This window comes from Podarcis bocagei, assembly GCF_964188305.1.
Source record: "Podarcis bocagei genome assembly, chromosome: 1".
Taxonomy (NCBI): Eukaryota; Metazoa; Chordata; class Lepidosauria; order Squamata; family Lacertidae; genus Podarcis; species Podarcis bocagei.
In genome coordinates, this window is record NC_138125.1 from 124,147,666 (window position 1) to 124,162,356 (window position 14,691).

A 14,691-nucleotide genomic window follows, 5' to 3' on the forward strand; every position below is an offset into this window, starting at 1 on the left:
GCAGCATAGGACTCAGCAGGCTGACAAGGAAATATTGGCAGGCTAAATGCTTTCTATTAACCCACTAAAAAGGTGAACGGTAAAGGTAGAGGACCCCTGGACGGTTAAGTACAGTCAAAGGAGACTATGGGGTTGCGGCGCTCATCTCGCTTTCAGGCTGAGGGAGCCGGCGTTTGTCCACAGACAGCTTTCCGGGTTATGTGGCCAACATGACTAAACCGCAACACTACCAAAACTAAAACAAAATAACAATAAAAGCACACCGTTTTAGCTGTTGAATATGTTGGCCATCAAGTACTAAAGACCTGGGTAGACTGAAATGTTGTTTGAATGAGCTGTACCGCTTCAGGATAATGAAAAAGAGGAGGGATACCTCTTTTGAATGCCTCCAAGTTTTTAAAGCTTGCTCCAAGTAGAAAAGGAGCTTTGTTTTAATGAAAGGGAATATTAAAAAGAAATAAAATCTGCCAACTGTAGCCTGAAATGGTATAATCTAGAGGTTTTCAACCTTGGCTCCCTTAACCGACTACATTTTCTTCTGCAGCAACCCTTTGGGGCTTAGGAGCCCAGTTACATCACCCCTTGCCTGCAGAGCTGCCAGCCTCTCACCCTTTTTAGAACACCCTCCCTTGTGGAGTGTTCCCTCAGCCTCCTCTCATCTCCCCTCTCCTTGGGAGTCCTCCAGGCAGCTGCAGCTGCAGCCCCTGGTCTCTGAACTGCCCCACCCCTGCCCCAAAGAGAGGTGCCTATCAGAGGCACCATTTGCCTGGGGAGCTTATAGCCAGGGCTGCTGCAATAAACAGCAGTGCAAGCCTTTGGGAGGCAGAAGCACAAAAGGGCATCAGATAAGGGAGGGAACGAAAGAGGAACAGAGGCCAGTGTTGCCCGCGGCACCCCTGACCATCATTCAGGGCAAAATGCAAAAAATAAAATAAAAAAATCACTGTTGATACCTCATTCTCGAATTGCCCCTCTGAAATTTACTCGGAGTCGAGAGTGGATTTCATGCTCTTTATTCAGCTCATAGTGGTGAGGAGGAATGGAAGTTCCCCCAGAATGTCTGCTTTATATACATTATTTACACAATGGGCCCCACGTGATTGGCTAATTCCGGGATTCTCCTGTGGGCCAATCAGGTTGCGGATTCCCTTCCACCTGGAGCTGGATTGAGTGGCTCCTGTGGACCAATCAGACTGCTGCATTCTGGATCCTATTGTTCTAAGACCAATCAGGCTGCTGCATTCTGAATCTATTGTTCTAGGAGCAATCAGACTGCTGCATTTTGGATCCTATTCATCTCAGTACATAACAAATCCATTCTACCTAGAGCTGCATCAGCTCTATTGAAAATGTGTTTCCTGGCCATTTATTGGCTGGATAAACTCCAACGATTCTGCAAACTGGAGTTATTGCAAAAAGGTTCAGCTTGGATACATCCTTTGGGGGTAACCAGCAAGTGTCTTCAGGTTGCTTTGGGGATTCTCAACAGGTATGCTGGACTGCAAAGAGCAGAAAAAGAAAGAAATGGCAGTACGGTGTTTGGAAGTCCTTTGTCTCGCCAAAGATAATTACTGGAAGTGCATTTTGGATGCAGGTGAGATAAGCAGAACAAGATATGTTGCTGTCTTTATGCTATAGGTTGGGGGGGGCAGATATTGTTGAAAGACAGTTCCAATAATCCCTCCCACCACTGGCCTGTCTGGCTAGGGCTGATGGAGTCCAACAACAACTTGGGGTGCCAGAGGTTCCCCATTCCTGCTATAGGTTTTCATATAAGTATCTGTGCACCAGCTACTAAATGCCCATATAAGGTGATTTCAAGCCTTATGAGGAACAGTTGAGGGAGTTGGGTAGGTTTGGCCTGGATAAGAGCAGATAATGACAGCCACCTTCAAATATCTAAAGGGCTGTCACATGGAAGAGGGAGCAGACTTGTCTTCTCCTGTTCTGGAGGCTAAGACCTAAAACCAATGCCTTCAAGCATTGAAGGACACTCTGACTAAGCATCAGGAAGAACTTTCTGGTGGTAGGAACTGTTTGACAGTGAAATGGACTCCCTTGGAAGGGGGTGGAGGTTTTTAAGCAGAGGTTGGATGGCCAACTGTCATAGATGCTTCAGTTGAGATTCCTTCATTGCAGGGCGTTGGACTAGATGACCCTGGAGGTCCCTTCCAACTCTACTGTTCTACGATTCTAATAACAAGGGGGGGAAACAATAAAAGAGATTAATCCAAGCCTGATGTGAATGCATAGGAAGACATAGTACCTCTTCCTTCCATCCTTGCCTTTTTAAAGCAAATGGTACACACAGGGTTGGATCCAGACGTGTAGAAATGAAAAATCATGGGAGACGAGAGAGGCAGGTGTAACATGAGGCGTCTGTCTGGGCGGACCCTGAGAGCCTATTTTATTGAATATTGCAAGCATTGCCAAAAGTGTGCCTGTGGCTGATTGGTTGATACATACACACAGAAACTTGTAATTGGTTAACATAAGTACTAAGGCGGGAATTACATGTGAAAGGTGGGGATTACATGTGATCATTTATCATTGATGGAGAGAGAAGGCTGAGAATCGGAGTTAGAACTAGACAGGCATGAAGCCTCCTAACTGAATTGTAACTAGGGATTAATTGGCACAAACAATATAACAATCGGGTTCTATAGTTATGGTCAGCTAGGCATGGAGAGCAAGTACAGTTTGTTTTCCATGAGCTTGGGATGTCTGTTACTTAATGATTGATCATAGCATGTAACAATGTAATCAGGTTCTGTAGTCAGCTAGGCGTGAAGAGCAGGTTCGCACAGTGTGTGCAAAAGCAGGGAAAAACCTAGAGCAAGACTTCTCAGAAAGCAAGAGAAAAAGAGGAGCAAAACTTCCCCAAAATGGAGCAGTTTTGTGCAGAAAGAAGACTTCCCTTTACAGACGAATGTGGTTCCCACTAAAAATCAACTATCCATCTGTCTGTCTGTCTGTCTGTCTATCTATCTCTATCTATCATCTATTCTTTTCAAGTTTATACATTTCACTGATTTTACAATCATTTTGACATTTCAAAACTTGACTTCCTTCCCCCACATTCTGCAGTTCCTTGAATTTTGTTTTTAATATCTTCTGCATATCCAAATGAACTTAATTTGCTCATATACTCATCTTCTTTAAATATATACTCTTATAAAACTGCAGGTTATTACAATAATCCTGCCAATGTTTTCATCTGTTTATAATTTATCTAGTTCCCACTAAAAATCAAAGGACTTGAAGCTATGACAAACTTGCCGCATTGCTTTTGGTGCTATACCTAAGCTGTGTTTGGATGACTTATTTTTAAACTGTTATTTATGCAGCACCATCCGTTGCAAATCCCACAAGGATGTACTCTAGGAAAGTTCTCTGCTTCTTTGCTCCTGGGAGTAGATTGGCTTTAAATAAAGCGAACTGTTGGAGGCAGCTCTTAACATGTTGGAAGCATCTTCTTCAAATACATTTTTAAATGAAATTGTGAAAGACTGAATGTACTCGCTGAAAGAAACCACTGGGGGCAGAATTCAGCAGAATTAACAGTAGATGATAATGCCCCAGTTCATAACTGTATGGGGGCTGCAGTATCCTCACTTTTTTGTAGATACCAGCCACATTCAGATGTAACAGTAAACCATAGTTTAGTGCTACTCTATAGTTTTCTCCTCCTCTGGTACAGCCTCCCCTAAAACCTTGCTGCTGGGAGGAGATTGGCTTGATGGATTTAAAATGGCATGACAATGAACTGAAAAGGATGTTCAAAATAACTTCTATTCAAAAAAAACAAAACAGAAGCTTTTCTTTTGGGAATTATAGGGACAGAACTACCTAAGTTGTATAGAAATTTATTTATGTATGCTACTACAGCAGCAGGGACGTGGGTGGTGCTGTGGGTTAAACCACAGAGCCTAGGACTTGCTGATCAGAAGGTCGGCGGTTCGAATCCCCGCGATGGGGTGAGCTCCTGTTGCTCGGTCCCTGCTCTTGCTAACCCAGCAGTTCGAAAGCACGTCAAAGTTCAAGTAGATAAATAGGTACCGCTCCAGCGGGATGGTAAATGACGTTTCCGTGCGCTGCTCTGGTTCACCAGAAGCGACTTAGTCATGCTGGCCGCATGACCCGGAAGCTGTACACCGGCTCCCTCGGCCAATAAAGCGAGATGAGCGCCACAACCCCAGAGTTGGTCACAACTAGACCTAATGGTCAGGGGTCCCTTTATCTTTACCTTTACTACAGCAGCAAGAATGTTACTGGCCCAAAAGTGGAAAGAAGCAGAAGTCCCCGTAAAGGAAGAATGGATACAAAAACATACGGAATATGCAGAAATGGCGAAACTTACCGGAAAAATAAGAAATCAAGATAACAAACTTTTTTTATAAAAGACTGGAAATGGTTTATTTAATATTTACAGATAAATTGCAAACAGATAAAAACATTAGCAGGATTATTGTAATAACCTGCAGTGTAACAAGAGTATATATTTACAGTAAATAATTAAATGAGCAAGTTAAATGAATTTGGATATGCAGAAGCTATTTTGAAAAAAAAATATATTTAAGGAACCACAGAAAGTAGGGTTGTAAAATTAATGAAATGTATAAACTTGAAAAGTGTAAATAAAACCTGTAAAATATATAAATAAAATGGCATCTTTAAAATGATATGTTAATATTTAAGTTTCAGTATTTTTTTAGTTTTGGGACCTCACGCGTTTTCCATTTTTGGACTAATGAAACATCGGCCACAGTAGTGGCATACATAAATAAACTTTTCTGACACATGGGAATTTCTATCTGAATTATCCCCAACAAAAAGGACTCTGGGTGTTTGTTTGTTTTTGGAAAAGTTATTTTAAACATTTTTTTCAATTCATTATGGATTATTTTCCAATACTCTTTTACCCTTTTACAGGTCCACCACATGTGAAAGAATGTGAGGGATCCCCACATGATTTAAAGCCCTCTGTTGTATTTTCCATTGAGCAGGAAACCTCCATGGGTTTGAGAGCGAGAAGGATGGTGAGGTTAGGGGTGTGAGGAGCAAAACATTCTCAATCCTACCCTGTCTTGCTCACGTGTAGGGTTACATGCACAAGTAGGGCTTTTGTGATCTTTCATACATCCCTTCCCTGCCAACACATACAGATTCTCCTATTCTTTTCTAAACAAGTCAGGAACTTTCAAGTGATTCACAGGATGTTGTGTTTGTGAAAGAAATCTGTAACTGACCCTTCGTTTGTGCTCTGCACTGCAGGTACCATACCCTCGTTAATCAACTTGTTAAAAAGTGGCATCATCTACCTGGAGTGCATCACTGTGGGAGTTCTGAGTAACATCTCGATCCATGAGTCCATCGCCAAAGCTTTTGTAGAAGCAGGAGGCATCACAGTATTAATTAAGCTACTGGCATCTCATGAACCTGAATTGCTTTCCCGTTGTGCTGTCCTTTTATATGATATTGCCCAGTTGGATAACAATCAGGTTATAATTGCTGAACAGGTAAGCCTAACCCTAAAAAAACCAAAACACCTTAGTATTTTCTTTCATTCCCTCCTTTTTAAAATGTACTATAATAATAAAAAAATGTGTTTGCTTTTACTTCAGGTGTGTTCAATTTGTAAAAGTATCCTAAGTTAGAGACCCCCCTTTCTTCCTTTGAATCATAGAACTGTAGACCTGTAAGGGACCCTGAGGATCATCTAGGTACATTGAAACTAATCTTAATTGTGCTTAAGTTTCCTAATAGTAATGTCAGGAGTCCAGGTTCCCAACTTGATAACACAGTAAGCGTAGGTAATTAAAAAGGAGGATTTATTGCAAAAACAGATAGCTTCTGACAGCTCTGAGAAAGCCTCTGGCATTCAAAGACAAGGAAATAAAAAATAAGATCCTACACAAGAGTAGAGAGAAAAGATTAAATATTGGAGGAAACAATATAATAATTTTCAAAGATATTCCGGTCAGGCTTCTAAAACGTAGAGACTCCTACAAAGAATTAGTACAGATACTTAAAAGAAACAATATCGAGTTCAAGTGGGAGTTTCCGGAAGGCGTCTCCTTCACATATAGGAGTAAAAGGCAGAAACTGACAAATCCGGGAGAAACAGACAAATTCCTAAGGAAATACAAAGAGTTGAAACCGCAAAGAGAGGTGGGGGAGGGGGGGGCGGGACCGGGGGGGATTTAGGGGGGGAGGCGGGGGGAGGGGGGAGGGAGGAGGGTCTGAAGAGGAAGCCTAAAAAGAATCAATAGTTATTTCCTTTCTTCTGTTCTTCTTTTTTTTTTCTTTTTCTCTCCCTTAATTAAATCGCAATGGTGTTAAAGATATTTAGTTGGAATGTTAATGGGATGAATGATAAAGGGAAAAGGAATCGAATTGAACACATTTTGAAGAAGGAAGGATTGGATATTATATGTCTCCAAGAGACACATATAGCGAGGAAACACAAAAGAACCCTGATTAATCCAAGATTGGGGAACGAGTTCATATCCTCAGACCAGAGTAAAAAGAGAGGAATGGTTATCTATATAAAGAAACAAATCGAAGCGAAACTCCTTTTTAAAGACGAAGAAGGAAGGATATTAGCAGTACAAATAAACTGGCAGGGAGAAAAGATTATAATAGCTGGAATATATGCGCCTAATACAAATAAGTCAGAATTTTACGGAAGGTTGGAAGAAAAGCTATTTGATTACGCCGACCAAAAAACTATACTATTAGGTGATATGAACGGCGTGGTATCGCTAGAATTGGATAGACTGAGGGACACAAAAGGAAAAGAAGGGAAGCTACCCAGAACTTTTTTCTCTTTGGTTCAGAATTGTAATTTGGTAGATATTTGGAGATTTAAATACCCTCTAGAAAAGCAATACACCTTCCATTCAGAACCTAATGATTCATCATCAAGACTAGACCAGATATGGGTTTCGAAAGAGTTAGTCCCAAGATCCCTACGGGTGGAGATCCAGGTTAGAACCATTTCAGACCATAATCCAATAAAAATGGAATTGAAAGAGCAGGAAAGTAGATTATTTAGATGGAAATTGAAGGACTATCTGCTAGACGACCAAGAAGTAGTAGAAAAGGCTCAAAATAGATTAAAAGAATACTTCGAAGATAATTTGGGCAACAACACAAAGCCTAAGGTGGTATGGGATGCAGGAAAGGCGGTGATGCGGGGCTTTTTTATCCAGCAGAGTGCAATTAAGAACAAAAAAAGGGAAAAAGGGAAAAAAGAAATCATACAACAACTAGCAGAGAACGAGCAAAAACTAATCAAAAATCCAAAAAACAAGAAAATAAAAGAGAATATAAAAGTTTTACAATCCCAATATACAATGCTGATAAATAGAGAGATAGAATGGAAAATTAAAAGATTGAGACAGAGGAACTTCGAACATGCCAACAAAACGGGGAAGATATTAGCTTGGCAATTGAAAAAAAGGAAGGAACAGAATACGATAAATAGGATAGTGGTAGAAGGAGAAGAGATAAACAAACCTAAAGAAATAAGAAAAGCCTTTTTGGATTTCTATGGAGAACTTTTCAGAAATACAGAAAAGAATAAGACGAGAGAAATAGAGAGATACTTAATATCAAAGAATATAAAAAAGATCCCCGCGGCAGATAAAGAGAAATTAAATGCCCCGATTGAGGCGGAGGAAATAAAAGCAATAATAGCAGACCTAAAAAATGGGAAGGCCCCGGGCCCAGATGGGTTCACTAGTAGATATTACAAAGAGATGGAATTGACTCTGTTATATCCCCTACAAGAAGTAATGAATAATATTCTGAAGGAAAGAGAAATACCGGAGACGTGGAAGGAAGCACTGATCACACTAATTCCAAAGCAAGATTCAGAATTAGATCAAATTAAAAACTACAGGCCGATTTCCTTACTAAACGTAGACTACAAGATCTTTGCGGGAGTCCTGGCAAGAAGATTTAAAGACATTCTGCTAAACAACATCCATAGAGACCAAGCCGGCTTCCTGCCGGGCAGGCAAATGAAGGACAACTTAAGGAATATTATAAATATCATAGAATATTTAACAGAAAGATGCGATAAACAAGGCATACTGCTATTCGTGGACGCTGAAAAAGCGTTTGATAACGTGAACTGGGAATTCCTATTGAAACAATTGGAGTACATGGAAGTGGGTACTGAATTCTCCAACGGCATAAAAGCAATATATACGGAACAAAAAGCAAGATTAATAATAAACAACGTAGAGACGGAAGAAATAACAGTAACTAAGGGAACAAGACAGGGGTGCCCATTGTCCCCACTGCTATTCATAACGATACTAGAGGTGTTACTAAAAACTATCAGAGATAATAAAGAAATCAAAGGCATTAGGGTCGGCAAGCATGAGCATAAAACTAAAGCTTTTGCAGATGATCTGGTCGTAACATTGGAAGATCCATTAGACTCAACAAAAAAGGTACTCAGAGAATTTGACCAATTTGGGGAGGTGGCAGGCTTCAAACTAAATAAAAGGAAAACAAAAATAATAGCTAAAAACATGCAGGCAGCCGAAACTGAGGAATTACAAAGAGTAACAGGAATAGAGGTAACCAAGAAAGTGAAATACCTAGGGATATGGGTAACGCCAAAAAATATAGATCTCTTCAAAAACAATTACGAAACGGTATGGAAAGGAGTTAAGAAGGATATAGAAACGTGGGGTCGGTTAAGACTGTCATTTTGGGGTAGAATAGCCACAATCAAAATGTCGGTATTCCCAAGAGTTTTATTCCTCTTTCAAAACATCCCAATTATTAAGGGTACTAAGATATTTAAAGCCTGGCACAAAGATATCTCCAGATTTATTTGGCAGGGGAAGAAGCCGAGAGTAAAGTTTAAAATTTTGACGGATACGAAAGAAAGAGGAGGCTTCGCCCTCCCTGATTTGAAGATATATTACGAGGCATCTAGCCTATGCTGGATAAAGACATGGATAAAACTAGAAGACGGGGAGGTGCTAGACCTAGAGGGTCACGATAACCGTTATGGGTGGCATGCTTACCTGTGGCATGGGCGGAAGAAGGGCCACAAAGGATTTGGGAACCATATATTCAGGGGCCCTTTGTTGGAGGTTTGGGAGAGATATAAGGAGATGTTAGAACCCAGAACACCCCATTGGTTATCGCCGTTAGAGGTAATGGCCATCAAAAAGATTAATATGGGAACCAAATGGGCAACCTACGAACAATTGCTTATGAAGGAGGAAGGAAAATGGAAAATGAGGCCGTACGACCAGGTTAAATCTCAAGTATACGATTGGCTACACTACCATCAAATAAATGATATGTTCAGGAAAGATGTAAAAGATAAAGGCTATGCCGACAAAAACTCTAGATTCCAAATTGAGATCCTGGGGAGCAACATAAAAATATTATCCAAACTGTACAAGTACTTACTGGACTGGAACTTAGCTGACGAAGAGGTTAAGGTGGTAACGACTCACTGGGCTAGAGATCTTGGCCGCAATATTTATTATGAAGAGTGGGAAAAACTTTGGAAACAACATTTAAAATTCACGGCCTGTGTGTCACTTAAGGAGAACCTAATGAAAATGTTTTATCGCTGGTACCTGACTCCGGTTAAGTTAGCCAAAATGTATGGATCCTGCAATAAATGCTGGAAATGTAAAGTAAGGGAAGGTACTTTCTACCATATGTGGTGGGAATGCCCAAAGGTCACAGCGTTCTGGGAGAGTATATATGACGAAATGAAAAAAATGCTAAGATACACCTTTAGCAAAAGACCAGAGGCGTTCTTGCTAGGCTTGGTAGGTAAGGAAATTAAGAAGAAAGACTATAAAGTGTTCCAGTACGCAACAACGGCAGCAAGGGTCCTAATAGCAAAAAATTGGAAGCAGGAGAGTATTCCAACAATGGAAGAATGGAGAAGCAAATTGTTGGAATATGTGGAGATGGACAGGATGACATGTAAAATTAGATATACAAAAGATCAGAGGTTTGTTGAAAATTGGGAAAGTCTTACGAAATATCTGGAAAGTTTAATTGATGAACAAATAACACTAGTAGGTTTCCAAGAAGCTCTGTAAGAGGTAAAGGGTAAAGCCAAAAGAAAATGGATGGATGAGAGTGACTCATGGCTTTACAAATGTGGAAATGCGGATTTACTGTTTAATGTTATTTTGGACGATTCGTGGAATGACTGAAGGAAGTCAACTTCTTTTTTATAAGTGTACAGATATGAGTTTCGATTAAGTTTGTTATGTATTTTGATTTTTGAAAATTAATAAAAAATTATGCATGAAAAAAAAAAAGGAGAAAGCCTCTGGCATCATTACTCAAGATGACCCTTCTGAAGACTTCTTCCGGCGTTGACAGAAGATATTGAACTTACAACCCTTAAGTCTCTTGTGTTGCTTCCTATCAAGCAGCCCTCCCATTCGCTGACTCTTCAGACTTAGTGGATCAGCTACAACCTCTTCCTGTTCTGCGAGGCTGACTCTGAGTCTTTTCACGCCTATTTGTACTTCCTGCAAGCTTTGGCTGTGTTCCAGCCTGCTCTCAGCTACTGCCTTATCAGCCTGCTCGTCAAGGTCAGGAAGAGCCAGTCTGCAGCTGCTGGCTCTCCCCTGCCTGGCTAACATCTAAGCCCCTCTGTTCCTGGCTGCTATCTGCAGTTGGCTGCAAATCTTCGTTTGGAGCTGGCTCATTCCTGACAAGTAACTAGAGTTCTCCTCAGTGGTGGAAGCTGTTCCGACATTCTGCCATGAGCCACCACCATGCTCCCTGGCCCCTTACTTACCGTGGGTGGCACTCTAAGGACTGGGTTGTCAGCTTCTTCCTCCTTAGTCTCAGTGTTGCCTTTGTAGAATTCAGTAGGGGGAATGGGGTCAAAACCAGAATTAGTTGGTTCTGCCTGTTTCTGGCTCTAGCTCTGGCTCCACCTTTTGCTGTATTCCCTACCTTCTGCCCTACCAGCCCCTATGAGCACCAGTCTCCTCTGTTCCTAAACCCAGGATTAGGAACCCACGTCAAGCCAAGAGATTCAGATCCCAGGTTAAGAAAAGTACTGGTTAGCCTTAAGAGGGGGTGAAGATGTATTTACTAATTGCGGCTAGATAAAGAGGGAACATTCTCAAAGTTGGCTTCTGATGAACAGAGAACAAGAGTCGTGTCTGCACTATCGACAGTTTGGTATATGTGACTGAATGGATCTCGCTGCTTTCTTCAACACTATTTTTCTTTCTTTCTTTTTCCTGCAGGGTGGAATTCCTGCGCTTGTCAATCTGTTGCAGTACAACATAGAAGACCTGCTTGTGAACGTAATAAATTGCATTCGAGTAATGTGCATTAACAACCATGAGAACCAGTTGAAAGTGAAAGATGCCAGGGGCATCGAGCCACTTGTCAACTTCTTGCAGTCAGATTCAGGTACAGCAAAGGAACAAAATGCAGAATCACAAGTGCAGCTATCCATACACAGGGAGTGGGCATGTTCTCCTGGACCCCCTTTTTGGAGGAGGGCAACAGACCATCAAAGCTGCACGGGGTGGATACTGGGGGTGCAGCAGGGGCAGATATAGGGCAGTCCAATTGGTGCAGTCACACCAGACCTGCTAAATGCTTGCCTGGCTTTGGGAAGGAGGTGTGAGGGCTCTGGCAGGGTCCTAGAATCCTCCTGTGAGCCAGCGTAGTGTAGTGGTTAAGAGCGGTAGACTCGTAATCTGGTGAACCAGGTTCGCTTCCCTGCTCCTCCACATGAAGTTGCTGGGTGACCTTGGGCTAGTCACACTTCTCTGAAGTCTCTCAGCCTCACTCACCTCACAGAGTGTTTGTTGTGGGGGAGGAATGGAAAGGAGATTGTTAGCCGCTTTGAGATTCCTTAAGGGGAGTGAAAGGTGGGGTATCAAGTCCAAACACCACCTCCTCCTCCTCCTCTTCTTCTTCCTGCCTCCTTCCCAAAGCTGGACAAGTACTTACCGGACTTAGGGAAGGTGGGAGGAGGGCCCTAGGACCATGCCATAACCTCGTGCCTCTTTTCTAAAGCCCAGCTTAAGCCGGTGAATGGCCTTGCACAGGGCGGCATATTACCAAGGTTTGCCCCTGAGCCATAGCTGTCAACTTACAGATTTGAAAATAAAGGACCAGCAGCCTCGAAAATAAGGGATCAGCAACCAAAATAAGGGATTTTGCTTAGCTTATGAGTTCCATTGGCCCTTCCCCACCCAAGAGGGAGGGAGAGAGACTCTCTCCCACGCTGCCCGCAAGCCTGGCATGAGGCAGTTACAGCGCGGCCTCTGAAGCGCCGCCCTTCTGCATCCCTCCCCATCCCCTCCTCTTCCTCCTCCCTCAGGCTAACTCCTCAGCTGCCACTGCTGCCTCCGGCTTCCCCTAGCAGTGCGGCCGAAGAGAGGGGCTGCCTGCCCGCCCGCCACCACCCGTCTCCTCACGACGTGCCCCTGAGGGGGGAAAGGGAGAGACGGAGACGCGGCAGCTTGTGCGCTCTCTCTCTCTCTTGAGGCAGAGAACCCCAAGCCACTGCTTCCCTCCCAAGCCAGGCGAGCATGAAACCCGGGAAATTTAAGGGACATCATCAATCCGGGACAGCAGCGGGACCCGGCACTGGGATAAAGGAGTTTCCCGCCAAATAAGGGACGGTTGACAGCTATGCCCTGAGCACAGAGATAGATCTTCTTAGAGAGGCTGCTTTTTAGGGGAGGGGGCAAATCAAGGAGGGGTCAGGCCCAAGTAGCAAGTTTGGGTTACACATGGACATGGATTATGGATTTACTGGCTCGGTTGAGAGCCTATATTGCAGGGATAAGGAACCTGTGACCTTCCATATACTGTCAGACTACAACTCCCATCATCCCTTACCATTGGCCTATCTGGTTGGGACTGATGAGAACTCCCCCATCCCTGCAGTATTGCTTAACAAACATTGTCTTAGGTAACAGAATACTAGACGTTTATTACTACATCAAATCTCTGATCTGCAAATGAAACGTAAAATAGTAACAGCAAAAACAGTAACAGGGCTGTTATTTGCTGTGGTCTTACATGTGGCTGGCTCTTACTGTTTCGTTATCTTTTTCTGCATAAAGATGTGCTGCTGGCCGTGGCTTCGGCAGCGATTGCAGAACTTGCTCGAGGGAATTTTAGAATGCAGAACGCCATTGCTGATGCGCAAGTCATTGCCCCTTTAGTTGAACTTCTCAGAGGAAGGAAAATCAGTGTCCAAGTGAAAGGAGCAATGGCGATCGAGGCACTCGCTGAAAGGAACACTAACATCCAGATGAGATTTCTATCCAAGTCTGTGACCAAATTCCTTTTAAAGCTCCTGAAGGCAAGTATTTTCCCATCTTTTCTCTGGGATTTGTAGAGCAGCTGAGTAGGCTGTTATCTGACCTCACTGGATAACTTTGTAGATTGGTCCTTCGGAGTTCAGTGGAGCTTATTGATGATGAAGTCTGCTTGGGATTATAGTTAATGCTTTGAAATATAACCAGGAACATTTTATTATTATTATTTTGCCCAATCTGCAGGCTTTTCACCTGAAAGTTAAAGAACAAGGTGCTGCCACACTTTGGGCCCTGGCAGGGCAAACCTTGAAGCAGCAGAAATACATGGCAGAACAGATTGGATACAACCTTATTATCGATATGCTGCTGTCACCCTCTGATAAAATGCAGTGTGTTGGTAAGTCAACTGTCAGGTGGCTGTTGTGGTTGCTCGAGAGTAACCAGGCAGGACTCCAACCTGTGTTTTACAGGCTTTATTTTTGTGCAAACTATTTACAGTGAAGAGCCCCAAAGTTCATGTCTGGCTCAATCGCTAGCAGAATCCGGGAGAGGTCTTTTTTTGGACCTCCCCCAACATAAGAGTTTCGTTACCCCCAACCATCTCCTCCCCTCTCTGCACCTCAAACTACTGCTCAGGATGGGCGATGGCAAGGGCGTGTTTCCCTCCTGACCGGCTTGTCCAGAAGCGGTGTTAAGGCTCCCACCAGCATCCTCTGGTCCTTGCACCTCATCCTCACTGGAGGTGGGTCTTTCCTCCTCCTCCCTGGAAGAGGAACTGCTTTGCAAGATTTTCAGAGGCTCACTGTAACACAACTGCCCTTCTATTTCTCGCCTCTGAGCTGATGGCAGTTTCCTGACATGACATCAATCTTTTCCATTACATTTCTGAAAGAAAAACTAGGCATGGGGCTGAAGGTTTCTAAATGTGTGTTGCTGTGGTTGTTTTGGAAGGAGGTGAAGCCGTCATAGCTCTTAGCAAGGAGAGCGAAATTCACCAGAACCAGATCTGCGAAGGGAATGGAATTTCCCCTTTGGTTCGGCTGCTGAGGAGTGGAAGGATAGCAGAGGGCACACTGCTCAGTGTCATCAGAGCCTTGGGGACCATTTGTATTGGTTTGTAGTTCCTTTTCTGTTGTACTTAGGTTATGTTATAAGAAAAAACCTCTCCCTTTCCCTTATGGGGTATTCTAGAGCCCGTATAGAGTCCTTGAGGGTTCCCTATTGGTAGGAGCAAACAACAGAGGCAAACCAGAGCATATCTGAGAAGCAAAGTGGCTAGTAAGCCTGATCTTTATTGAAGAAAAAATAAACTGTCCCCACTCACCACATACAGGAGGGAGGAGAACCCTGAACAATGGTGTGCAAGCCCTTATATAGACTTTTG

At 42.9% G+C, this 14,691-nt stretch overlaps 1 protein-coding gene across 4 annotated transcripts in view; it reads left to right on the forward strand.

Annotated features, from left to right (window-relative positions):
• ANKAR (ankyrin and armadillo repeat containing) overlaps positions 1–14,691 on the forward strand; it is a 61,015-nt gene that overhangs the window by 26,073 nt on the left and 20,251 nt on the right. For all 4 annotated transcript variants that reach the window (XM_081194357.1, XM_081194359.1, XM_081194358.1 and 1 more), the window contains 6 exons: positions 1,490–1,594; positions 5,275–5,519; positions 11,268–11,436; positions 13,110–13,351; positions 13,551–13,704; positions 14,259–14,420. In XM_081194357.1, the coding sequence (XP_081050483.1) occupies positions 1,490–1,594; positions 5,275–5,519; positions 11,268–11,436; positions 13,110–13,351; positions 13,551–13,704; positions 14,259–14,420 (1,077 nt within the window). The remainder of the gene's footprint in view (positions 1–1,489; positions 1,595–5,274; positions 5,520–11,267; positions 11,437–13,109; positions 13,352–13,550; positions 13,705–14,258; positions 14,421–14,691) is intronic.